General features: G+C 44.5%; 2 protein-coding genes across 2 annotated transcripts in view; both read left to right on the forward strand.

The window, feature by feature from the left end:
• Window positions 1–1,692: 1,692 nt before the first annotated feature.
• glis3 (GLIS family zinc finger 3) lies at window positions 1,693–16,178 on the forward strand (the record flags this gene model as incomplete). Its single annotated transcript, XM_080528832.1, has 10 exons — window positions 1,693–2,095; window positions 3,335–3,533; window positions 3,724–4,888; window positions 11,260–11,421; window positions 11,562–11,672; window positions 12,308–12,449; window positions 12,754–12,868; window positions 14,591–14,751; window positions 15,746–15,928; window positions 16,045–16,178. The coding sequence occupies 10 exons, from the start codon at window positions 1,693–1,695 to the stop codon at window positions 16,176–16,178; spliced, it is 2,775 nt and encodes a 924-aa protein (XP_080384958.1).
• A 7,681-nt stretch (window positions 16,179–23,859) lies between these two features.
• Window positions 23,860–26,688, forward strand: part of rfx3 (regulatory factor X, 3 (influences HLA class II expression)) — a gene marked incomplete at both ends in the record, with an annotated part of 31,660 nt that continues 28,831 nt past the window's right edge. The window contains 3 exons of the mRNA XM_080528835.1: window positions 23,860–23,973; window positions 24,108–24,199; window positions 25,234–25,501. Of these exons, the coding sequence (XP_080384961.1) occupies window positions 23,860–23,973; window positions 24,108–24,199; window positions 25,234–25,501 (474 nt within the window). The remainder of the gene's footprint in view (window positions 23,974–24,107; window positions 24,200–25,233; window positions 25,502–26,688) is intronic.

Genomic DNA, 26,688 nt, shown 5'->3' on the forward strand with positions numbered 1-26,688 from the left:
CCAACTCAGATAACAATTACCTGTATACAACTGCTTTAACAATTGCATAAAGTTACATTACAGAAAGTTCTACACTTCCTGAAATCCCATCATACTCACACAAGGGCAAAAGGGTAACCGATATCCGTCCCTGGAGACGATGACCATAACATAAGTGTTCAGAGAGACGCATTGAGTGCAAACACCCCGAGGGACCAACTTCATCGCAACTCTTCAAACAAACAGACATCATTATAATCTATCAAATTCGCGACTAATACACTATCAGTAAACGTTGTGGTGATGTCCACTGGTTATCTTTTAACCTAAATACAGTAACAGCGAATTGTTGGTGCAGAAATCATCACCGGGCAGTTTTGACGGTCGACTTCTCGGTTTGGACATGTCACTCTGTAACTGCCCGCGAGTTGACACAGGACTGCCTCGCAACTGAACATTTTTTCAGGTGAGTAAAAAATGTAATTGACATTCATGTCTCTGCCTAGTATCATTGACTAATAAGAAGACTTTGATTAATAAGAAGAACACTACCTACATTTTGATATTCATAATCTTGCTGTTGAGTCTATTTTTCAGTCTATTATTCATAATTACCTTGCTGTTGAGTCTATTTAACTATTGAGTCATCATTGAAATGTGAATTCCTCATCTGAGCAGTAAAATGTTGTTGACATAGGGATTGAAAGATACTAGTATTATCGATAAAATGTGAAAAGTCCATACAAATATACAAATAATTTGTTTTTGATGAGTGTCGCACAGGAAATGGATGTGGTTTATCAGTAGAATTATATTACGTACATTTTTCTAACTTTTATTTCCTGTTCAAATTTCCTGTTCTAATGTAAAATCATATACAGTATGGCCTTCATTATACAGTTTAGTGTTTTACTTTAAAATGACAATCTGTGTTGTTTACATTTTATTTATTAATATAGCCAGTGATTCTTGAAGAATATAATTTATCAATTCCTCATGAGTTTTTTTCAATTGTCTTAACCCATCAGAACCCAGTGTAATTGCTTACAAAACATGGTTAAAACTATCATTTTGATGATTCAGTTGCATGGCTGGTCAGTTGCATCCATAGCTCAGTCTATGAATTTGAGAGTGCACACATTTCTCCAGCCCTATCCCACAGCTGTTTACCAAAGAAAAGTGACGGGGTGACTGCTTTGTTGTCGTTTGAATCCCAGATTGCCCCTTTAAAAAAACATGTCTTAAAATATCTAACTGTAATATTGATGGTATTGATGGCTGTGCACGTGCAATGACCTTTCAGTTGTACAATGTTACTATATCACTTGATAAGTTGTGACGTGGGATGCATGAAAAAGTTCAGAATATTCTTGAAACAAGCCCTACTGGCAGCGCTTCATTTGTAACATTACATTTCCGTTGTAGGAGTTCAAATGTACCGTATCTACATCCATTACCCATGATTAACCTGTTTTGTTCTTGTCTATAAACACGTGCCTCTCTCTGATTTCTTTCAGAACGGTTGTCTGTATGAATAGGCCATTGAGAACACACACTGTTGAAGAGGACACTGTAGCTGCTCCTTCTCCTGCTCTCTCTCAATCAAGCATGACTATTAGGAAGAGGAGTATAGTGGAACAACGTGTGCTCTTCTCTTAAGCATTTTACTACAGTGTATGTGTGGATAGCACTGGTGAATACACTAGGTTAGACATGAACGGGAAGGGATGTCACCTCCTGGTGTCCCCCACCAGTGTGCCCCCATCAGTGGGCATGATCACAGGGCAGCAGGCTCCCTCCATCAGGATGCCCACACACTCCACTCTGTCCCCTGGACGCCGTGCCTCTCTGAGTCCCTCCTCTGGGGGGATCAGAGGCAGAGCAGGGGGTGTCCACTTCCAGGTACCCCTGGCCTCTGGGACACACGCTGGGAACTCTGTCCTGCTCCCTGCCCTGAGCCTTCGGAGGCGGGTGTTAACCAATGGGAAACAGCCTCATGTATTAAGCGTCTCACAGCTGTCACGTCAACCAGTGCCTACGCTACAACTCCCGCCCACCACGATAGCAGCCGCCAATCTGGGGATGTTATCTGAATGCTCTGACAGAGGTGTCAAAGGTAAATTCTGAAAAAGGACAAGATATAAAAAATGGTCTATTATTCAATATGCAATTCAGTGCAGTTCAGTTGGGTTTATACCACCAGTTCCACCACCACCCACTCCCTGGACTTGTATTGACAAACTCTTTCTTCCTCTTAATTGACAGATCACAGTACGCACATGTCCTAGAAGACAGACTCCTAGAGAAATGTTGTAAACAGACTTTTGTTCGGCCCCTTTCTCCCACAACTACAACTAGCACTGATTTACATAGTTGTCTTCATACTTCACTTCTCCTCAATGTGGTCCTCCCACCCCTGACACATCTCCTCCCCAGACCTCTTTCTCCCTTATTTATTGATAATTAACCAAGCAGAAAGCTTGTCCCTAAATGAGCTATGGAGGGGAAAGAAGAAGAGGGGAAAAAAAAGAAGCTCATTAGTAATTAACAGAGCAGAAAGCGTCTCTGGGCTGCTCTGGTTGGTTAGGGGGAATTCATGTATTCGTAAGCTTCCATTGAACGAGACAAAAAGCCGCACGTTTGTGTTTGATTTCTGTTGAGGATGTCAGCTCTACAGGTCCCTGGTGTGTAAACAAGTTTGCGATGTTAATATGGTGAACTAAACTGCCTGTTATTGAAATAAAAAGTCCCTGAACCCTGGGTTCATTGCATCTCTACTACAGTATGTGTGGCAATGGTTCTTTGTCAGAGATGGCAATGGGCTGACACACACACACACGCACACTCATAGACACACATACACACACACAGTAAAATCTGTGAAGGGGGGGGGTCTCATGTCCTTATCTCCAATTTGTTTAATTTTACTTGAAAAGCTTAATATTATATTTAATGAAACGAAGGGAGTGGTTGCGGTTAATCTTGTCTCAAGCTGTTAGGAATCCTTATTGAAGGAGCAATATTCAACATCTCTAGATAAATGCAACAATCCCATGATTCCAAATGAATGATAAAAGTCGGCAGCTGATTTAATGTTCAGACTTTTCTTCCGAAAAATTTAAACACATTTCAGCATTGTTGAAAATCAATGACACACTTGCTAGTCAACTAACAGCTTGTTTTGTGTGCCTACTAACAATGTAAAGCAGTGTTATAGTTAACTAGGTAGCAGTGGGGATTACTCACCAAATCCATTGCATTGCAGTATTTTGGCTTGACTAGCGAGTTTGTTTTGTGATTTTCAACAACGTTGAAATGTATTTCTGTCCTCTAATGGTGACCTTGTCTCCACCAGGTCACTCTGTGTCAGGACCAAACATGCAGGTGTTGGGCCAACAGGCTGGTGCTAACCTCAGGGTCACCAGTAGTCCCATGGTTGTCCAGAGCCTTGGCCCAGTGCATCCTGCCACAGCTCAGGCTAACACCTCAGGGTCTCTGGTACCACAGGGCCCCTCTCACCCACATGGCCTGGTGGTGCCCTACTCTGACGCCAGGTGAGTACACCTTCCCACTAGAATAGGTGACTATACAGTGCCTGTAAACTCTCACCCACACACTTATCTCTCATGTGTGTCATGCTTCTATAAACAAGTGGTGTGTCCACACAAATGTTGTTGTTTTTTACGGTACATGCTGTAGTGACTGTTCTGATACCATTCTTACACACAATGTTGTATATCTCAGGTGCTTACTCTCCAGAGAGTCCCTGGCCTCCACCACCCTCAGCCTGGCTGAGACCCAGTCCGTGCTCAGTGGCAGACAGGAGTGGCCCTATGGCTACCGTGTCCTTCCTGCACTGGGCCCACAGCAGGGTTCTGCCCAGGGTTCTACCCAGACCAGCGAGGTGAGCGAGCTACTTACACTGCCCTCTGGCACTGCCTTGTCTGGGGGCACCAGCATCTCCAACTCTGCCTCCCTGCCTTCCTACCTGTTTGGGGGGGACACTAGTAGCCCCCGTCGCTCGAAAAAGAGAGCCCTCTCCATGTCCCCTCTGTCGGATGGCATAGGCATCGACTTCAACTCCATGATTCGTACCTCGCCTACCTCGCTGGTGGCTTACATCAATGGCTCCCGTAGCTCCCCGGCATCACACCCCACCCTCTCACCCCTCCAGCCCGAGGTCTATGGCCACTTCCTGGGTGTGAGAGGGAGATGTATCCCCCAGGCCAACCTCCTCAATCTCCCAGGCTCCACGCTGGCTCTAGCCCCACTGACTGACCCTCACCCTGGGACCGAGTGTGGCCGTATGCAGAGGCTTGAGCAGGACGGGGCGCTGGAGAGCCAGATGGCTAACATGGTGGTGAAGCAGCAGTGTCTCCCGGGGGAGGGAGAGGCACTAGAGGAGGCAGAGAGGGGCAGAGAGGAACCCACCAACAGCCTGGTCCCATCTTTTCAGTTTCAGCTAGGGCTGGCTACCATCATCAGATCAGCTAGTCCTCCCCAGGGCCCCCCGCCCCCATACCACTCCCACCAGCACCTCCACCTCCACAGACCTCACAGCTACATTCAGGGACAGGCTGAGGCCCAGGGCCCTGTAGCCCACCACGCTCCCCCACCACACCCTGTGCATGCCAGCTTCCTGCCCCTGTTCCCCATGCTGGAGGAAGAAGAGGGGGAGTGGGAGGACTACAGCGGGGGCCACTGCCGATGGATGGACTGCAGTGCTGTTTATGACCAAAAGGAGGAGCTGGTAAGGCACATAGAGAAGCTTCATGTGGACCAACGCAAGGGCGAAGACTTCACCTGCTTCTGGGCGGGGTGTCCACGCACGTTCAAGCCCTTTAACGCCCGCTACAAACTCCTCATCCACATGAGGGTCCATTCCGGGGAGAAGCCCAACAAGTGCACGGTATGCAGCATCCCAATATTGTTTAAATTCAAATTCAAACATTGACCTAGACCTAGACCCCCATCAACACCATCCTCACACCAAAAAAGCCAGTCAATGGTAATTATGTAGTATGGGCCGCCCTCCACTCCAGACGGTATACTTCACGTGAACCCAATTTTACTTAAGGCGCTGACAGGAAAAGGTTCACATCCTTTTCCAGTAAGTGTGGATTATAGTGAGTGGGCTGTGTGACCACAGGCATCCAGTGAGCTGCAGGGGGTCAGTGAGTGCAGGTCTCCTGTCCACTGCAAGTTATGGAGGGCCTTCCAGCTGCTTAATAGCCACAATAAGACAGTTCAGTGGAATGCAAACATCCTGAAGTATGCAGGCTGTACCTCTTTAATGCCTTTTTGGGTCCGAAATATGGTCTTTTCATCTTCTTAACTTTGTCCATGGGCTAATTAGTGGAGCTCTGTGATAATTGACATGGGAGTTAACTCAATTATGTAGTTATTAAATCAGCACAAAGGCAGTACAGCGCTTAAGATCTGGCAGGGCACCAGTCAGCCTCCTGACACAGCCTCCCCTCCCTCTGAGCCCTCTCCCTCTCTCCGAGCCCTCTTAAACAGCCACATGAGCCGTCAGCAGCCAAGAAGGACTGGCAGTGAAGGACTTGGCGAGCGTTCTGGGAAGGCGATGCCCCCCTGGCCCAGTTCTGACCGAGTCTGGTTCTGGAGCCAAAGACAGAGAGAGGTTTGAATCAAGTTCATCTGAAAGCTGTGTTTCCTTGGACCTGGTTCTGATGAGGGGTTGGCTTCATTCCCTTGGGGCAGGTGCTCCCTCAGACGTGGTGCTGCTCTGAGACATGCTGCCACTGAGGACTGCGTCTGGTTGTCTACAGCTGTAGCTCCTCATGTTTGTTCTCAAGGCTATGTCACGGCTACATCTAGCGATACACAGTAAGGTGGATTTCAGAATTATAGTTATGAGATTACTTTGGGAACTCAGGCAGCCAAAGATCAACATCAGATTTCGAAAAAATATTTCGAAAAAGTTCTGGTTTAGGCCATTGAACGGTGGTGTGTTTACTGTGAGAGGAGATCACACACTCACATCTGATGAGTCTAGACGATGTGCAGGGGAGAGTCCCACTCATGGAAAGTTCAAATGAGTAAGAGGCCAACCATTCTCATTCCTTGTCTCGTTTCGCTGCTCTTGGTTAGTCAATTATTAACTGCATGCATACCTGTGGTCGACCTTTCGCTCCAAAACACTCACTTATTAGTCACAAACAGTCCAGTTGCCATGGAGGCTGCAGTTGTCGGATGGGTCTGTGTACCATGTAATCATGCACTAAAGGGGAAATATCCAGGGTCATGACTTCCTGACAAAAACAAAAGAATAGACAGTGTACACACTATTGACATCCCGTCTTCCAAAGGTCTTGAGTCTGCAGTACAGGCTGAAAAAGTCATACTGTGCAAGAAAATAGCAAGAAAAGGTCAGTCTAATTGACTCAAACTGTCAGGAAAGCCAGACTCGCTGAATGTAAAAACAGTGAGAGCAACCAATCTCCCTGAACAGAGAGTCAGAGGGGTCACTCACCCAACAGAGACACTCGTATAGAGAACTAGTTTTACTCAACATAAACCGTCACGATAGATGCTAGCAATTGTCCAGGATTTCCAGCCTGGCCTTTGTTGAGGAATGATTGACAGGAAGCAGGTTGCTGAACGGCAAACAGAGGCGCGAGCCAGTAGCATGACAATGAAGCAGATCACTTTACACAGCACACTGGCCTAGACACACCGGGCGTGCCATGACTTGTACCTGTCAGGTGTGTGTGTGTGTGTGTGTGTGTGTGTGTGTGTGTGTGTGTGTGTGTGTGTGTGTGTGTGTGTGCGTGCGTGCGTGTGTGTGTGTGTGTGTGTGTGTGTGTGTGTGTGTGGGTGTGTGTGTGTGTGTGTGTGTGTGTGTGTGTGTGTGTGTGTGTGGTGATGATGATTGAGCGGTTCCTAAACACATGCTTGATTCCCCTGTGTGTTTACAGTAGGCTCTCTCACTGAGATTTCAACACTGAGGCAATACACTGTATGAGGTTTGGACACTACCAGCACAATGCACACCATAACATATTATCCAATACTTTTTCTCTACATTCGTGAGAGAACATTTTGTTATTTGGACTTCAGACGATGGTTTCAGCTGGGTAAGGCGTCATGTCTCACCAGCCCTCCATACTAATTGTGTCACATGTTCCAACAAAGTCTTTTATTCTCTGGGAAATCCAAAATGTCCTGAAATCTAATCCACCTCACTCATACGGTATGTTATTTGCAGCACCTGTCTAATGAAACAAGTCTTCAACAGTCTCTCTGAGAACTGCATTTATTGGCAAAGTTACCATGGCAAAAACATAGAGTGATAGAATATAGAATAGAATATTGATCGAATATTATTCTGTGCCTCCTTGTGCCTCTGAGTCCACAAGAAGTACAGTGGTTTAGAGGAAACCAAAAGGTGAGCGCAGGGCAGGGCAGGGGCTGTGGGCTAGCTTTGTTTCTTTGAATGGCTAATGTGTACTAGTGAATGACAGAGAAGGACATGTGTGTACCCCACCAGCTGTGGAGGCCTGCGTTCCTAGGCTCGTGCAGTTGAATAAAGCTCTCTATGAGAAAGCTGGCCAGCATTAGTGCAGTATAGCAATTAAGATGAACTGAGAAACCATGAGTTCAGTTGGTCATTTGTAGGGCAGTGAATCCATTCCACATAACTGCAGTGGGATGGTCAGCTGAAGTAAGTGGATGTGTAGAACAATTTGAATACATCTTCTGGTTGATATGGATCTTTTTTTTTTTTTAAATTCTGAGTGGGGCAGTCCCACTCATATTTTTCATTTTTATTGATATATAAAGTGGAGAATTAGACAGGAAGGATGGGTGAGAGAGAGAGGAGGGATGACATGCAGGATACGTCCCCGGCCGGATTCGAACCGGGGACCCTGCGGTTACATGGTCGACGCTTAACCCGCTACGCCACCTAAGCGCCCCGATATGGGTCATTTAAAGAAAGTTTATTGTGTGAACAAATTGAAAGTGCAAAACATGTTCTCCTGGCTCAACTCCAGGATCCTGGAGCAGTTTGTGATTAACCAAACACTATCACTTAATTGATATGATATGCTATGTTTAGAGTTTTATGGTCTGCTACAAACCAGTTTTCTAAAACGTTTCTTTCAAACTCAAATATCTGATCATACCATTTCTTGTGCTGTGCGTGGTGAATTCACTTGAGTAATCATATCCATTATGAAGTTGTAATTGTTGAAAGAAAACCTACTCATTGACACCATGAAGCCGTTAAAATGTAAGATAACCCCAGTTCCGAGCTAATCCAGTTAGTTTGCCCAACAATGGAGAGCTTGTAATTCTAGTCCTGCCTGCGCCTCTGAATACCAGGCTGATGAGATTTCTGGTTTGCCAAGATTTTTAGCAGCATCTCTACAATTGTAAGGAGGGAATTAATTTGATTTTGGCGCCAGAACCGGATCCCAGATCCCAGTTTTACTTACAAGCCCGATCTCTATTTCCTACAATTTATCTGTCTGTTCAAATAAACGAAACAGTTGATGTCTTTGTTTAAACCTTATTTCCAGCCTATGATCAGGATTGCAGAACATGATAAGTGTTATGCTTTATTTTATCGCAAAGAAAATCCACAATTGCTGCCATTTGGAGAGAGTTTTACAGAGAGTGAGGAGATCAGAATGGATTATGTGACAGGAGATAAAAGATATAGTCTGGAGAGGATAGGGGAGATGTTGGACTGGGGATAAGAGTGAAGGAGGGGAAGGTGGTAAAGTCAGGTGAGATGAGAGAACAGAGGACAGCAGAGGCGAGACATACAGTACAAGAGAAGAGATACTGTAGGACAGGGGAGGCTGGTGGAGGCAGACATCCTGGAATGGAATGAGGAATGGTGCACATGTGTTTGCCTCGTATACCATGCCTCATTCCATTCCATGCACCATGTAGGAGAAGAGAAAGTGGAGATGTGAGAGAAAGAGAGACGAGAAGCTGGGGTACAGCGGGCACTAGACTGACTCTGCTGGCACGGCGTGGTCTGGCCATTGTTCTCCAGGGCATGGGCGACTGCCAGGACCTGTCAGAGGCTGGCTGTGGCATTGAACTCCACTGAGGAGCCATGTTGCTGTCTATTCAGGCCCTTTGTCCCTCACAGCAGCAAAGAGGGCCTCTGAGCTTTATTAGAGACAGAGAGTGTGCGTGTGTGTGTGTGTGTGTGTGTGTGTGTATGTGTGTGTGTGCGTGTGTGTGTGTGTGTGTGTGTGTGTGTGTGTGTGTGTGTGTGTGTGCGTGTGTGTGTGTGTGTGTGTGTGTGTGAGTGTGTGTGTGTGTGTGTGTGTGTGTGTGTGTGTGTCTGTGTGTGTGTGTGTGTGTGTGTGTGAGAGTGTGTGTATGTGTGTGAGCCTAGGTGTGTGTGTGACTGTGTGTGTGTGTGTGTGTGTGTGTGTGTGTGTGTGTGTGTGTGTGTGTGTGTGTGTGTGTGGTGTGTGTGTGTGTGTGTGTGTGTGTGTGTGTGTGTGTGAAAGAACATTCATACACACACTGGGCCACTCCTGGGCACCGCTGGGTTCCTGGCAGCGTGTTTGTGTCTGATGCTGGTTCTCACTTCTCTTCCCACCCTGAGTCTGAATGAGTATTTATCCTGTTCATTCTGTCTGTGCTGTGTGTTCCTTCTGGTTGCCTGTCTGAATGGTTTGAAGCTGATCCTTTTCTCTTGACTGTTTTGGAGTGTCTGTTCAGGGGTGTCCTTTGCTGGTATGCCACCATATAACAGCGTCTGGACAGAGAATCCTGCTGTGAGTAAAATAAAAGACTACTCCCCAGTGTGTGGGGAGACATTGCAATAGTGGTAACTTTGTTTTTTATCTCTACGTGGTACGCTACTGTTTAGTCCTGTCCTGGTTTTTATACAGACCTTAGAGCACAGTGGAAAAGGCCCACAAAAAGAGAGATAATTGCATGGGTTTGTATCAGTTTGCACCTCAAATATTCCACTTTTGCTATGATACAGTAGAGTCATGGAAAATAAATTTTCTATCAACAAAATGCTGTTGAGTAGTTGGATAATGAACAGGCATCATCTACCTCCCCCTCTCTCTCCCTTGAGTTACTACATGGCCTACAATAGGGCAGGGACAGTACATCAAGTATATCCCTCACCCCCATTCCCTTTGATATTACAAACATATGGTTCTCATCAGGAGGAGTCATAATGATGCCTTTTTCCTGGAACTAAAGGTCGATCCTAGCCTCCCCCCCCTCTCCTGGTGAGTGATTGGCCAGATGACAGTGCTCTGCTGGTACTGTTGGTTTATCTCTGTACAGTATATGTTTATGCCTGCGGTCCACCAGCTTGGAGAACAAAAACGGTAGTATCTTTATTGGGTAGCACTCTTCCTACTGGATATATAAATAGACATGTTGGATATAATGTTGAATTAATCAACATCCTCCTATCATCTGAAGATCCCTGTGATATTGATTCAGAAAGAGAGAGCGAAAGAGAGAGCGAGAGAGCGAGACCGTCTGAAGTGATTCTGTTATTAATCCAAAGGAAAGGGCAAATATTTCCCCCAGGAATGCAGAAGAATGTGATGAGTCAAATATTAAAGGAAAAACGTAATGTGTTGGTTGGGCAGACGACTGAGAGAGCTGGAGAACTATGCAAAGAATCCAGTCCTGGAGGAACAATAATAAGTTGTGTCATGGTCCGTGACTTTCCTCAGCAAAGCCTTACCAAGGTCATTCCATACCCGATGATTGGGGAGAGCAAAGTTCCAGGCTTACTGTAAGAAACCATGATGATTCACATCTCTTAAAGATGAGGTCATTACAAATTGTGGTTGTGCAGTGCCCCTAAAGGAGACTTGTGCCGCAGATTTGGATCACGACTCAGCAGGCCTCCTTTTGCCATGAGACTATGGAGGAAATGCTTATTTGTCTTATTAATTTCCCCTTACATTGTGCTAATGTAATTCCATGGCATTGCTGTCATTGATCACTGACATCCAACTGGATTTATGTTTAGGTCAGTTGAGACTGATGCAGCCATAAATACCCACATCACTCACAATACATACAGACACACTGACCCCTGCTGGTTCAATTGACCACCACACCCCCTTATGGCATGTGTAAAGTATTGTTTTCATGATTAATGTGTTTTGGAATATTGTTTGGGAGACCACTCGTGCACAATACAGGATCATGATTGATTTAGACTCAAATTCACACTGTTCCTCCACCCTCAATGTATGGATCCCTCTGCCCTCTGTGTTGTAATGCCTCTGCCCTGTGTGGTTGCAGTTTGAGAGCTGTCAGAAGGCTTTCTCGCGGCTGGAGAACCTGAAGATCCACCTGCGTAGCCACACAGGAGAGAAGCCTTATCTGTGCCAGCACCCTGGCTGCCACAAAGCCTTCAGCAACTCCAGCGACAGAGCCAAACACCAGCGCACACACCTGGACACTGTGAGTGTCTTGACACTCACACACGCACACACACATGTCGTTGTAAGTGGTTGGTTGTGTAACATAATCCACCTCTTGTTGTGTATGTGTGTGTGTGTGTGTGTGTGTGTGTGTGTGTGTGTGTGTGTGTGTTTGAGCAGAAGCCGTACGCATGTCAGATCCCTGGCTGCGTAAAGCGCTACACTGACCCCAGCTCCCTGCGCAAGCATGTGAAATCCCACTCCTCCAAAGAGAGGCAGTTAAGGAAGAAGGTCAGTGTGCAAATCCCTGGACAGTTATACCTGATAATAAGCACAGGCGCACACAATACCTTATACAACTCCCTCTCTCCCTCTCTCTCTCTCTCTCTCTCTGCTTCTTATTGTCATGTTATCATTTGGAACTAACTTGGCTATGTTAGTTTGAGGTCTGCACAGTAAAACTCTGAGCTTGTTTCCATTGTTAAGTGTGAGAATGATCATTAACTTGTTTGTGTAAAAGTAATATGTAATATCTTCATACACCCACAGCAGGTGGCCTGTCTCGAAAAAAGATTACTTTTTACAGATGCACCGCTTCTTTAAATAGCAAGTTTGTTCCTCTTCTCTACGGTTTTGTTGTTTTTTACCTAAGTTCTAAGTTTTTCAAGATTGTGGATTCAGTCTGTGTACACATAAAAACATGACAGTTGACAGTTGACAGTTGTTCTCATTAAATGTTTTTCTTTTTAATGTTTCACTGTTTATGCATTTAGATTATGCATTTAGATTATGCATTTAGATTACAAGCCTAAACAATATACAGTAAGGTGTGTAAGTTTCTGAATTCATAGTTCAACATTTTAATTCCAAGATTCAGTGCATTGATTCTGACCTCCTACCCTCTGTTCTATGTGATTGGTCTAAAGCTGAGGTCCTCTGTTGAATTGACGCAAGAGGCACTAACAGACTGCCTGACCATCCATCCCCTGCAACCCAGCGTCTCTCCCCTGGAGATGATTGACAACAAGTTGGACCAATCCCCAGGTCCCTCCCTTGATCTTTACACAGGTAAACATCTTTCAGATGCTCTGTTTGCTCAGATGTGTTCTCTTGCAGCGTTTGAACTTAGTAGTGGTCACCTAGTAGCTTGGCGTAAACGACTGACTAAAAACCCTGTCTCTGTCTCTGTCTAAAGTTTTTGCAGACTATTTGCCGGCTTTGGCAAATTGTCTGCAAAAAAACAGGCCAAAAACAGGCTTAGTAGGGTGTGAATGGCCATGATTCTAGATGTGTTATCCTTTGTTTGTTTATTTGTTTGTTTGTTCAGTCTGGATGATGGATGGATTTACTGTATGTTGGCTGTGTTTTATAGATTTGCACTCCAGTGGCCCATTCAGCCACCCAGTGTCTCAATCCATCCCTGTTCCTCAGGGGTCCTCCAACAGCTCCCACCTTGCTCGGCTGGACCCCCTACAGGACAATTACAGGTACTGCAATGTTACCACATCAGGACCGATTGTGTGAGTATGAACTACAATAACCACAGAAGTTTGTTCACTTGCGTGGTGACTCCTGCTTTTGGATCTTCATCTTGAATGTTCTAGGACTATTTGCATTTATGGAATAAGTAGTTGATATTTATATAATAAGTGTTATTTGAATGATCAGAGTATGAAAATTCATAGGCAGCTGTCACAATCTGGACATTGTGAAACTCATCTGACTTGTGTCACTACTTTGCATATTTGTAGAGTTATGGTGGAAAATGTCCCTCTTAGAAATGAATACTAAGAAAATACTGTAAATTACACTGCAGTAATAAAATAAATAAATAAAATAATAAAAGTTTACTAACGACTATATATATAATTATCTTAAAGCTCAGTTTTTAAATTCCTCCCAATACCAATTACTGTTGGTAATTTGGTCTTTCAAAGGAGAGAGAAAAGAAAAGAAAAGAAAAGAAAACAACTGTGAATTGTGGTAAAATACGTTCTACAACTTAGTCTTGTAATGATCTCACAGTCTCTTCAGGAAGTATTGGAGTATGTTTATTAATGTCTCCTGACAGGTGTTTAGGACATTGAAGGAAAGACATATTTATTTTATAAGTGCTATGGTTTTAAATCATGATCAGATGCACATTCTCTTCACTGCATCACTAACTATTTGCCTACTGCCCAGTTGCGTCTGTTGGGCAAGTCTGTTGGTATTTTCTATTCAGTTTCCCATTGGCACAGGGACTGTAGCCATGACTGATTTAAATACTTCTCCTCCTTTCTCTCTTTTAACTGATCTGCAACAAATAACTACTTAAACATTGGTTGTCATGGCTTTATGGCCGTAAGCTCATAGTTAGAATAATCTGATTAAAATAAAGCACCATTTTCTTCTCTTATGAAAGACTCCAATAGGCTTTTTGTGGGCACTGCACCTCAGCTGTGAAGAGAGCGGTTGGGAAGAGGTTTTACAGGTTGGGAATGGCCAGCAACACTGTTGCCTGGTCTGGAAAAAAACATTCCTTCATCCATGCACTTCAAAGGCAGTAAGGAGGAGGGGTTTCTGTAATTCTGGGCAGCCAGATGCTCATGGCTTCTCACTGGCTCTGATTGTTCCAGTAGCAGCGGTAGGCCGCAGCATTCACCGCGGGATTCTGGGTAGACAATTGGCCAGTGAAAGCAGCCATTGCTTTGCCTCATTGGTCTTGAGGGCCAGCATTAGTGGATGCTATAGCCACCAACTAAAGTGGCTCAGGAATTCAATAAGTGAATCATAAAATTTGAAAAATACCATTTAGAGTCCTGGGAGAGAGGATTGCTGTAATTACTTTTCTAAATGTTAAATCGATTGTAAAATCCCTGTTTCCATTTTCTGCTGTGCTTTTATGTGATTTCTTTATTTCCTTATTCAGTCAGTGCATAGTTATCCCCCTTTGTGAATTGCATTGTCAACACCTTAATTCTTTTAATTATTACACTTGTAGCAGGGTGAACAAATTGTCACGGTTATATTGCAACGTGTATAAACTGCAGTATTTCACAATGTCCACTATCTCATCCCCTGACCGATCTTTCTCTTTTTCTTTTTTTAAAAGGTTATTCAGATTATACTCACGTTTCTGTTACCCTCTGTACTAGAAGTCTCCATTGACTGTATTTTACTACGGTATATGAACAACCTGATATTAATTAATGCTTGTAACATTTCAGGTTTGTTGATAACTCCCCCCACCACCTCAGCCCTGGAGCACAGCGACTGCCTGGTCCCTCCCCTCCTCACCCCCACCATCCCACTGGAGCATCGTTAAAGGCCAACACACCCCTGAGTCAACCCACTCATACTCCTGCAATAACCACACATGAACACCCAGGTAAATACTGTACCTCATCTGTTCAAATCAAAAGTAAACTTTATGTATCGAGCACATTTCATACTCAAATGACACAAAAAAATCTATTTTAAGTGAAGAACGAATTAAAATGTCTGTTCCTTGTATTGCTTTGTTATTATGCATGCAGCTCAAAATATGATTTAATTGATTTTATAAATGAATCAGGGGTAAGAGGCACCAGACGCATCACAAATGAAACACTGAGAGCTGCATAGAAAAATAACTGCATATATACACGTATGGAGTAGGCATTGTTAATGGACAGTGAAAACACAATACCTACTGGATATTCCCACTGCAATGGAGTTATGGTAAACTGGAATCTTAAAAGCCTTTTAACAAATGTGTGGGTGGTTTTACAGTCTGTTTTGACAGTGATTCTAAGATGTACATCGTACCATATTTCTATCCTCTGTGCAGCAGGTGGCTGATGTTTTTCTATGTGGGAAGAACCAGCTTCTCTCTCAATCATATACTTAGCTTAAAATAGACAACAACCTTGTTACCGTAGCCGTGATGTTGACAAGCTGTTCATAAACACTCAGTGCACAGATTTTATTGTTTTGCAAAGAACAATGGTAATTATGGTTATAACAAAGTTATTCAAAGCCCATGTCTGTGCACATTGGTGTCCAAACAGCAATCGTGTTCAAATAAGATAACATACAGTATGGTTCATGTAGCTTAGACTAAACTATTCAGTATGACTTATGATCTACTTCATGTATCTATTTGTGCAAGCAAATAACAAGATATATAATATACAAAACAGTCATATCATACACCTATGTGGAAAAGAAAGCCACACAAAGATTTGACCATGAAAGACATACAGTACTGTAACTATGAACAAATGAATTGAATGAAAGAACAATTGGACATGGAAAAAGGCCTTGTTCGCTACTCATCTATTCTTCATATCAACAGTAAATAACAAGAGTTGTCTTGTGGGGTGTTCTTTTTCACTCCTCAGGTTTCACTGGTCAGATCCAGATGGTGTGCTCTCCATCATACAATGGAAGGCTTAAGTCGACTAGGCAGACACACTCCTGTCACGTGATGCAACTTCCAGTGTTCGATGACAACCTAGCTTCAACATTCACCAATCAGAATGAAGTGTTCGACGTCTCCCAAAGAGCTCTGTCCGGTATCACAGGTAATAGACATGTGCAGTGGAGATCAATGTGCATTTATTGGCATCAACCGTATACCAATTTGTGTGCGTGTGTGTGTGTGTGTGTGTGTGTGTGTGTGTGTGTATCCACCCCACAGTATACAACCTCCATGATGGGTCACACAGTCTGCTGGGGAACCCAGTTCCAGTGACACCAGAGGACACCTATTGGCATGTCAATGCAGTTGACCGCTGCCCTAGCCAGCTCTCCTGTATCTACACTGAAGGTTGACTTTGTTAAATCTATCTCCTTCCAAAATCGTGTCTACGACAGATACCTTCAGTGATACAACTCTCAACAAAACTATGACAACTGTGTCATTGTTCAGCCTTGTGTTACTTGTCTCTCTAAGAAGATAGATTTGATAGTGAAGTATGATGCCCCCTCTTGGATGAAAATAAAGGCTACAGTGAACAAGATGGGAATGGTCTTGGGACCATGGGAAAAGTTTTGGACGTCTTGGGCAAATTGGACCTGTTCACATTAATTGTATCATCAATATCAGAGTCATTTAACATAAACTACTAGCCATACTGTCATATGTCTCATGAAGATAATTATTAGATGCCGTTGGAGTTTGAAAGATACTGACATAATACAAGTGAATATCACCAGGAGTCGGAAATCAGAAGCCAAAGGAATCCCACAATGAAATGTGCCTGCTACGAATTAAAACAGACAGAAATTGTGGTTCTGTGGATGTCTATGCAAATTTTAGTAGGGGGACAGAATGAATAATCTAGGTCGATATTTCCAGGATTTTATTATCTCACACAAGCCCCATTTTTTATCATATACCTGTACCTTCCAATATCTGCACTTTGCCTGTAATATAGAACATATCACTGAGAGGTGAGATATGGAACATCTGAGGATGTTGTTATGTTTACAGTAATTAAATGTGATGTTTTGCTACAATTGTATAAAGTTGTTGTGTCTTCAAGTTCCCCCTCCTCTTGTATCAGTAGTGTGCAATTACTGTAATGCCAAGCACATAAATGGCGATGTGCCATTATTAGCAAGGTAATTTATTTAATAAATCCTGATGATGATCCTATAAAAAGAATGTCATGATAGCAACCGGACTGTTTAAATAGCTAATACGATTATAACACTATTACAGCGATTTGTATAAGCATAGGATGGCTTAAGATGCATTACCTGTGTGTGTGTGTGTGTGTGTGTGTGTGTGTGTGTGTGTGTGTGTGTGTGTGTGTGTGTGTGTGTGTGTGTGTGTGTGTGTGTGTGTGTTTGTGTGTGTGCGTGCGTGCGTGCGTGTGTGTGTGCGTGCGTGTGCGTGTGTGTGTGTGCGCGGCGCGCGCGCATGTGCGTGTCAGAAAAAGGGGGGTTCTTTGTAATCTCAACCACTCTATATCAACCAGCGGTGCATGACGGCGAAGTCCCGCCTTGGGAAGAAAAACAATAATGGATACCCAGTGTTTTGCATTGACACATCCAATAATGATCACATTTTATATTCACCAAATAGCCCCAAATGTAAATGGAACATCTTTGCACACGAATCTGTAGGCGAAATAGCCGGAAATAAATCAGTCTATAAAAAACGAATTAAAAAACTGAAGGAATATTCTGAATTTATCTGGAGCGAATCAAGGATTTGAACATCACAAATATTTATTATATTTTTCGTTAGTTTGCTTTTGCTGCAATCCGTAACCAACCTGCCCTCCACCCAGTCTCCTCCTCCCAGCAGACTCATGTTAGGTTGCGCCCGGTGAGTTTTATAGCAACTGTTGCCCTGTGAGGCAGCAGCCATAGTCACCGTAGTCCTGGCGACTGTAACCCACCAACAACAACAACCTCCCGTTCCATCACCACCTCCACCATCCTCATCCTCATCAACCAGTCCAGCCCCAGGTTTGAACATCCTTACTCTTTACTCCACCAGCATTATTAGATACTTCTCGCCGAATTATTCTACCTATTTAGCCGATGTGTGAAATATGTCTCGCTAGCTTACCAGTTTTTGTCTATGATCACACGCAAGTTTATGTCTGCTTTCTTTTATGAGATGTCTCTTGGCTAGGTTAGTTGTAGCTAGCAAGTGGGAATGCTTACGTTAGCGTAGATGGGTAAGTTAACCATTGAGCTTGGAAGCGAAATGCTCTGATTCACAGATGGCGTTTGTCTAGCTATACTCTTGGGTTATCATAATAGCGAACTTCCATTGCATAGCAAGAGTCGATTCGTGAATTAGCACAGACCAGTGGGCTAGCCAGTGTAGCTAGCTGGCTAGGTAGCTGCCTGGCGGTAGCTACGGAGCAGGTGTCTGATTGATTTACTAGTGGAGATAGCTAGCTATCTAGCTCAAACTGACCATCGTTAGTTGGCTTTCTGTGATGGCAGCTTCTTAGTACTTATTTGCCAGCTGTAAAAAATATATTTATCAGCGTTAGTGAGAGCTACTATCTTGATCCATCAGTTGCTAGCGTTAATTGACGTCTCCCTTTTGTCTGCTTCCTTTGTAGCCAGCTAGCTGGAGCTAGATAGCTGATTGGCTCCGCGGAGCAGGTTTCCACAAAGGCTTCGCTAGCCGACTGGGCTACTGCAGTTAGCAGCTAGCTGGCTAGAGAATTAAATAGTGAGTCCAACCTTTAGATTCTCCCCGCCGGTGATGTTTCTCTCTCCTAGCTAAGTTGAAAGTGCGAATTATCACAAATCAAGCTGACTGGCCAGCTAGAGCATGGCAAAGTAAACCCTCATATTTGAATGTGTTGTAAAAAAGTACATAGGTAGCTACTTAGACATTTTACAGGTGTGTGTGTGTGTGTGTGTGTGTGTGTGTGTGTGTGTGTTTTCTTGCTTGCTTGTTTGCTTGCGTGAATAAATAAACTGCGATTTAGGAGAAAATACTCAGACGCACAGTCTATAACTTTATTACAAACGTATTACAGTAGGTACTTGTTTGGTAGATCTGAAACTGGATATGCCTACAAGTCACCCTGAAGATGACAAGTGTGCCTGCATTTATTTACATGGTGAAATTAAAAGGTTTGAAAGGTAGTAGTGTGCCTGTATTATATCTGTTAGACAGGCTTGATCAGTCCATAATGTGTCTTACTAAGATCGGTTTTTTTTTTTTAAGCCTTTTCACTACATGTTCTGACCTTCCTTGAAAATGGACAGCAGGGTGGAATTGCATAGAGGGGGAACAAACTGCAAAGGAAATTGTACAGTAAACATATCATTTAGCCTAACTTCTTAGAACTCTCTGCATTCAATAACCTATTTCCGCCATTTTTATGAATGCATCAGGTAGCCCTACATTTTCTAGCCAGTGCCTTCATCCAAAAGCATTTGTAATGAAGTTTGGTTTACAGTCAGTGAAATGGGTTCTGGATGTAGGAATAACTGGCCAGATGAAATTCCTGATTCCTCACATGCATTTTGCTAAGTGCTGGCTGATGACTGTGCTCCATAACATTGGAAGCTGATGGAGGCGCATGCAGTTGTCCCATTTCCTTTTTCATTAGTGTCATGACACACCGACATCGCTACAGATCAGCTGTCTAGGGTTTATGTGTTTATTTGCATGTCAGCCTTGCACGATCAGGCTATAGACAGCTATAGCTTTGGGCTTTTCAGGTTGTGAGGAAAGTCTCCAGGTTTCATCTCGTTGCATCACCATCATTCTCTGGTCCACAGGGTCTTCTCTGCTGTTGCTGCCCCCCCCTGTTCCCATTAAGTGAGAGGAACAGGTGTGTCTAGAGGGGGGAGGGGGGAGGGAGGGACAGGTGCACAGTAGGTCGAGACTCCTGACCAGCAAGACCTAGGCTTAATTGTTTGTGACTGTGTGAGCCTTCTTCACATTTACCTTTTACTGACAAACAAACCATGAAATAGTCATGTGCATTATATGTTACTAGCACATTTTACTGTTATGAAGCTCAAACTCCATAAAAGATGATTAGATCTTAATGATTTCATGCAGCATATGTAAATGGCTAAATGCATCTCATTTCATAATTAGTTTGTTTATATTTGTCTTAGTGTTTGTAAAGTGGATAAAAATCACAGTTTCAGTAGCACAAATCACAGCAACTTATAATTAATAGAAATTAATGATGGACAGAATCATCATCTACATCATCTGCTAATTAGTTTGCACCGGCGATATTTTTTGCTAGGCATGCACTGCAACAACCATCGTGTTGTTTGATTGCTTGATTTCTTGTCAGTGGATTCCACCCAAACCATGTCCATTTCACACAAGCATATAGGCATTACCGATGTTTGTTAATCCCCAGCTGACCCCACACAAACACACACACAGGCAAGAGGACAGGATGTCAGAAACAGCTAGTTATCAGGTCAGATTACCACTTAACTGAAGTCAGGTGTAGGGCAAAAAATAGGAGCGGTGCCACCTGTTCCCTGGATCCTGTTCCCTTTCCAATCACTTAAAGAGGGGCTGCTTCATTCAATTATTCAGCATTTTTCATGGCCTAGCAGCATAAAATGTGTTTGGCCTGTTATTCGCTTCAGCCCATGGATGCACATGTATGAGACATTGTTTAAATGGAACAGGAGACCATAAGGTCTATTCTTCTTGTTTACATTGAAGCCCACCTCTGTCTGGCTGTCATCTGTGGCAAGACGATACTGCTGTAGTTCTATTGTTCTAAAGGAAGCGGAATGATGCTCCGTCTTCAGAGTATGTTTTTTTTATTAGGCCTACTGCCAGACAACATGGAGCATCACAGTGAAACAAATGGATCTTATCTGTTTAGTTGGGGATCGATGTTACAACCCTGGTTGTAAAAGCTATTTTTAACAACATGGATCAGTGAAATTGGTTACTGGTTAAGTACAATCAAATCGCTTCAGATGGATATTCTGATTCAATGTTGTTGCTGTTGTTGTTTTTGTATGTTTTGGGCCTCTCCTGTAAAGGTGTGCCTTTATTGGTTGAGTGGTAATGTGATGATGTAACATGAATGGCTTTGATATAATAGGTCCTGTCTCATACTAGGTACCCACCACCACCACCCCCATTTCCCCGGCTGTCACTCAAATGTGTGTGTGTGTGTGTGTGTGTGTGTTTGGGGGGGGGGGGGGGTGCGGCAAGACGAGTGTTGCCCTCCTCCTGTGGCCTTTGTTCCTCCGTGGCTTTGTAGGGCTTGCAGTTGCTCAGTGGAGCACGGCGCTTAAGTGGGCCACAAGGGAGCGCCTGAATAAAGAAGGAGAGGAGGGGGGAGGCTGCAGGAGTAAGGCAGGTGCCCTGTTTACGTCAAGCCAGTCGCTCTTCCCTTCCTCCTAATCATCAGGGGTTTCCTCTGGGGTAGTCCGCAGGGAGCAGGTGGGCTTTGTGTCGTCCTGCACTTTAGCTCCCAAACAGCGCAGCGGAGGGGAGATGGAGGCTAGACCCCACATCCCCTTTTACCTGTAGAGAGAGCTGGAGAGTCTCACCTCTCTAACAAATCACTTAGCCATGTCAGCATCCCCGCTCTCACTGTCCTGCTCGTTTCTAGTGATGATGATGGTGGTGGTGATGACACGACAGTCTGTTTCGTGAGCTCTTTGCACCTTGCTGTCAGCAGACAGCAGACACAACTATTGAGAGGTATCGAAAAGGCCATCGTGCCGAACAGGGTACGATAAGTGACTAGAGTGATGCAGGATGTTCCTCTTTGCAAGACGACGAGAGCTCTTCTGATTCTTTTTTTTCTTTTGATTGGAAGATCGTGTAAAACTGCATTTATTTCGTATCCAATGACAGAGACGGGACTGCCGCGTGGCGTTAACGTCGTGTTGTGATTGGTCTGGCTCTAGGATTCAACACCTGGCGATCCACCGCGCTGCTCTCTCTTCACCACCGCTCTGCCCAAGTCCACTGTCTCAGAGTGTAGGCTTATAGCTATACTGTGTGTGTGCGTTGATTAACACGGTGTAATTCTCCTGTGTATACCGAAACAACATAGATGATTATCCCGCTAACTGGCGCAGTCAGTCACAGTGCCGCGTGATCATGAGATGTTAGGAAGGCAGAGATGCATCTGAGAACAACAACACCTGTTAACCTTCCGTACGCTGGTTTCATTGACGATGAAGACGGGAGGGAGGAGGAGGAGGAGGAGGAGGAGGAGAGCACACCCTGGAGAAATGCAGAGCTGTTAGGAGACTGAGGTTAATTAACCAGGAGAGGCTTGGTCATGGAAACTAAGTTGGGTAGAGGAGGGGGCGGTGGGCAGGAGCAGGAGGAAAGGTAGTCTAGCTGTTCTATCATTAGAACACGTGTAGCTTTACAGCCACTGTCTCTCTCTGCTCACGTCTTTCATTTCACTGTAGTGTAGCTCCCTGACCAGCTTAGCAAATAGAGATAGGCTTGAGTTAAAAAAACAACAAGCAAAAAATCTCATTAACACCTTCCATTTTCAATGTGTATGCTTAACCTACAGGGGTTCATTTTGTATACTTAACCCACTGGCTACGACAGTGGTATTCAGACTACTTAGTGGTATTCATTCACATACATTTGAGACCGCTGTTGGTCATTCATTCTTTTGGCCATAAGTACGAAAACTTGACTGAGGTAAATGTGGTTGAAAATGTAATGCCTTCAACAACATCTGTGTGATTTACGAAACAACTGCTAAAATTGTAAAGGCAATGGCTTTGGCAGAGCTGAGAGAGCAGCTCTTTAGGGTTGTTAAATATTAACTGGATTTATTGCTTTGAACATGGAGACAAGAGCCCTGGACCACTGACTCGTACAGCTTTGAGTACATTCAGTCCTAAAGGGCACTTGTAGCATAGCCACAATAACACAGCACAAGTGGTGGAGTCGAATTGGAATCATACTCTCTTGATTAGGTATCATACCCTGCCTGAGACATGTAAAAATCAAGTGTCGCCCTCAGGCCTTGAGGATGTCCATTTGGCCTAAGGGTAGACGCTTCGGGTTCTTCCACGTGGGAGACCAGGGTTCAAATCACAGCCATCACACCAGGTTGCAGGGTTCCTTTTCTTAAAGGGTTGGTTAAGGATTTTTGAACCATATCAATGTATTCTACTAACAGCAGTGCTTAGGTTTTTAATACCATCCATCACTTTGAAGTCAAATGAACGTTCAAATCCGTTACTTTGTGGCGGAACTTGTTTTGCTGCACAGCAGCTACGGAGCGATACGTTGCTAGCGACCCTCTCAGGCTGAAACAGTATCTCAGACTTACAACATATCACTCCCGGCAGCTGCTCTGCAGTAATGTGTACTTCGACAGAAAAAGAAAGTTCCACCACAAAGTATTAGATTGAAGGCTAACAAGGTAGCCTAGGGCCTATTGTTGTTTTGGTCCGTGTGTGAGCCGAGCCCTGTGGTTTCTGTGACCTGGGTGAGCAGGGATCCGTCAGGTATTGCTCCTGTACTCTTTCTGGTGCCTGTGGTTGGTCTTCTATAAGGGAGTGTACAGGTGGTCTATCTGATAACCACGTGTGTTTTGTCTCAAAGCTTTTTATTTTGTGAAAGATAAGACTGGCCTTTCTCTGGCCTTTCCCGCAGCCCTTGAGGCCCATCAGCCATGTAAACACCAGGCAGGTGTGAAATGCTTAATTGGAAAGTTAAAAGACCTGTCATGGGATGGTACATCGTTGGTCCCTCTTTGGCTTTCATATACTTTTTCACTTGAGCCCATTAATTGGAGTTACTTCTGGGACACTCTGGGAGTTATAACCGTATGATATTAAAAATGTTCCCCCTTTGTTTATCAAGTTGTTTCTTGTCCTCAGACACAGAGTTTTAAATGAGACGGTAGGCCTCCGGGTCAAAGTGGAGATTAATATTGTACGTGTGTTTTTACAGATAGATGGATGGACTGATGGATAGATCATTCACTTACCTAGACAAAATGTATTTGTTATTTGACAATGTTGTGTTCTCTGTCCTGTAGGCGCCATGCAGACCCCCGAGGCAGGCCCTGACTCCGCCTCCACTGTCTCTCTCCAGACCGTTGTGCCTGTGCAGCCCGCAGGCTCCGCCCAGCAGGTGCCTGTCCAGCAGCAGGTACGTGTGTGCGTGACTGTGTGCGTGACTGTGTGCGAGACTGTGTGCGTGACTGTGTGCGAGACTGTGTGTGTGACTGTACAGTATTATAGGCTCTGTGTATCCGAGTGACCCGTGTGTAACTCCAGGCTCTATGGTTGCAGGCCCAGACTGTTCAACAGGTTCAGCATGTATACCCAGCACAGGTGCAGTATGTGGAGGAGAACAGTGGCGTCTACACTAACGGAAACATGTGAGTGTTCCTCACCCACTCCCGCTGCGCCTTCGCCGCTCCCGCAGTGACGATGCTCTGTTGGTTTTTAACTTCACCGTTTGTATCCAACGGCAACAGCCTGCCCTTTTCTCTAAAGTCACTTCACCGCAACATTTATGCCACACGCACATGACGCACAGGGGAATAGATACCACATGCAGTGATTGTGTGCAGTCACCTGAAGTTGACCAGGAGTGTCTATAAGTGGCGCAGTGGCTAGAGCCGCCTGGCCTCCGGCTGTCCTCCTGGGCATGGGAGGGCATGGGGACGGTGTTATCTACACACTCCACTGACTAGCCCATGTCATCGCAGCCCCTCCCCCACACACACACACACACACACACACCGGCTAAATATGCTGGCTTTGCACACACACACTTACGCACTCACTAAGGTTAAACAAACGAGCTGAGCACACACTCACCGTTTGAGTCTGTCAGCTGTGTGTTAGTACCAGCTGCCCCCCCCCCCCCATATGCACACACAACCACATCAATCATAGGCAACAGATATAATATAATGTGCACTGCATACATGTATACCGCATCTATGTTTATATTATTTAGGCATGAAATGCAGTGTTTTACATGAACAAAAGGTTTTTTTCCATTCTGTCAAACTTCCCTCCATTGTCATCACATCTGGTTGTGGCACACATCAAGTGAAGGCAGTTTGTTCAAATGTTTCCGCTCGACTTCAGAAACACTGTATAAAAGGAGTAATGCCAGAGCAGGGAAGGCTGTCATTATATCAGGTCAGGGTAATGGTCTGAGTGGCTGTAGAGGGAAAAGACAATCATGCAAATCTCCGCTAAAACGGAGACTACTCAGGTGATTTGCGTAACTATGGAAACCACACTATTTCAATAACGCAGGAATATAGCAAGTCAAGAAGACACTGATTGGCTCCAGTAATTCACACAAAATAGCACTTCAGTCTACTTTTCAACTTGTTCTGCCTGACCTATCATTCCGGGGGACATTCCCTAATTGTCGTCCCTCTGTCTTGAGCAGACGGACATACTCCTACTCCGAGCCCCAGCTCTACAGCCAGAACAGCGGAGGGAGTTACTTCGACACGCAGGGCAGCTCGTCCCAGGTGTCCACCGTGGTGACGTCACACGGCATGGCCAACAACGGAGGAGGCAACGGGGGGTTAACCATGGGCCTGGCGGGGGGGCAGATCATCAGCAGCTCCGGGGCCTACCTCATTGGGGGAAACTCCATGGATAACTCTGCCCCCCACCCTGCCGCCCAGACCACCCGAGCCTCCCCGGCCACTGTGAGTGTACGGCCCCCAACTTTTTACCTATCTGTGTTCCATCCGTCTGTCCTGTCTGTCTGTCTGTCTGGGCTTCCTTCTCCTGCCAGTCTATGTCCAGTGGTTCCCCTACCATTGACAATCATGAATGCTGATTTTATAGGCCTCTGTACCCTACCTAAGAGAAAATCTAGGGGGAAATGGCTGTGTCCCCGTGGCAACTCCCTCCTTAATGCATGTTTGCGTCCGCTCGACATAGATTGAAGACCTGAACTAGTCTAGCTGTTAGTTAGTGTGTCCAATTGCTACTATCTTCCCCTGCCGTCCACATGTCTCGTCACCCTGTGTGTCAGTGTTTGTGTATGTTAACCTATTTGTGCTGTTTTCGCGACCTCTATTACTAATAAGCTAAATGGGGATGCATTTAGGGTTAGGGTTAGGACCTCTATGGACCTCTATGTCTCCTTTGAGGTGCTCTCGCATATGTTTCATGTGGCATGTTATTTTACGTATGATATATTGGCTTTATAGTGGATATTCTAGTGTGTTTTTGTTGCTGTAGTTATTCTTATCTGCCTCACTTTCAATACAAGCCTCCGCATTGGATTCTGTTCTGAGGCTGTGAGCGTCCACGTGAGGTTATCAGTGAGCCTGTACTGACCTCTGGTGGCATGATGTGGTTTATGCAGGATTACACAGCCTGCAGAAAATCACTGCACTAGCGTGCAGTACGCTGGCATAGACCGTTTGTGTGACCACTGTGCTCAGAACAGGTACATCAACCAAAATGCATTTGAACTCCAAAATGATGTAGCTGGCCTGCACTCGAAAAAGACATTCAAGGTTTCGTTTGAGTATTTCTTTCATTTAGGGATAGATAGAGACCAACGTTTTGGCCTAAACGGCCTAAGCCTTCGTCAGTGTCATTCATAGTACTAGTAGGCTGGCTAGCAAATGTTTTTCTTGACTGCCTGTATCCCCCCACTGGCTGTTGAAATTGCAGATCTAAAAAAAGTATAATTATGATAATTAATAGTTGGGTGAAGTGAAGGATAGAGACAAAAAACTCTTTGCTGTGCTGGGCTCTTGGGATTGTTTTATGTGACGCTTGCTTGGGATCTGTTCTGGATTTTCCTGATTTTTATTTATATATTTTTGTATATATTTGTGACTCAGTACTGTGTCATCGGTTTACTGCCACTGCTTTA

This window comes from Nansenia antarctica (genome assembly GCF_963989245.1).
Source record: "Nansenia antarctica genome assembly, chromosome: 4".
Lineage (NCBI taxonomy): Eukaryota > Metazoa > Chordata > Actinopteri > Argentiniformes > Microstomatidae > Nansenia > Nansenia antarctica.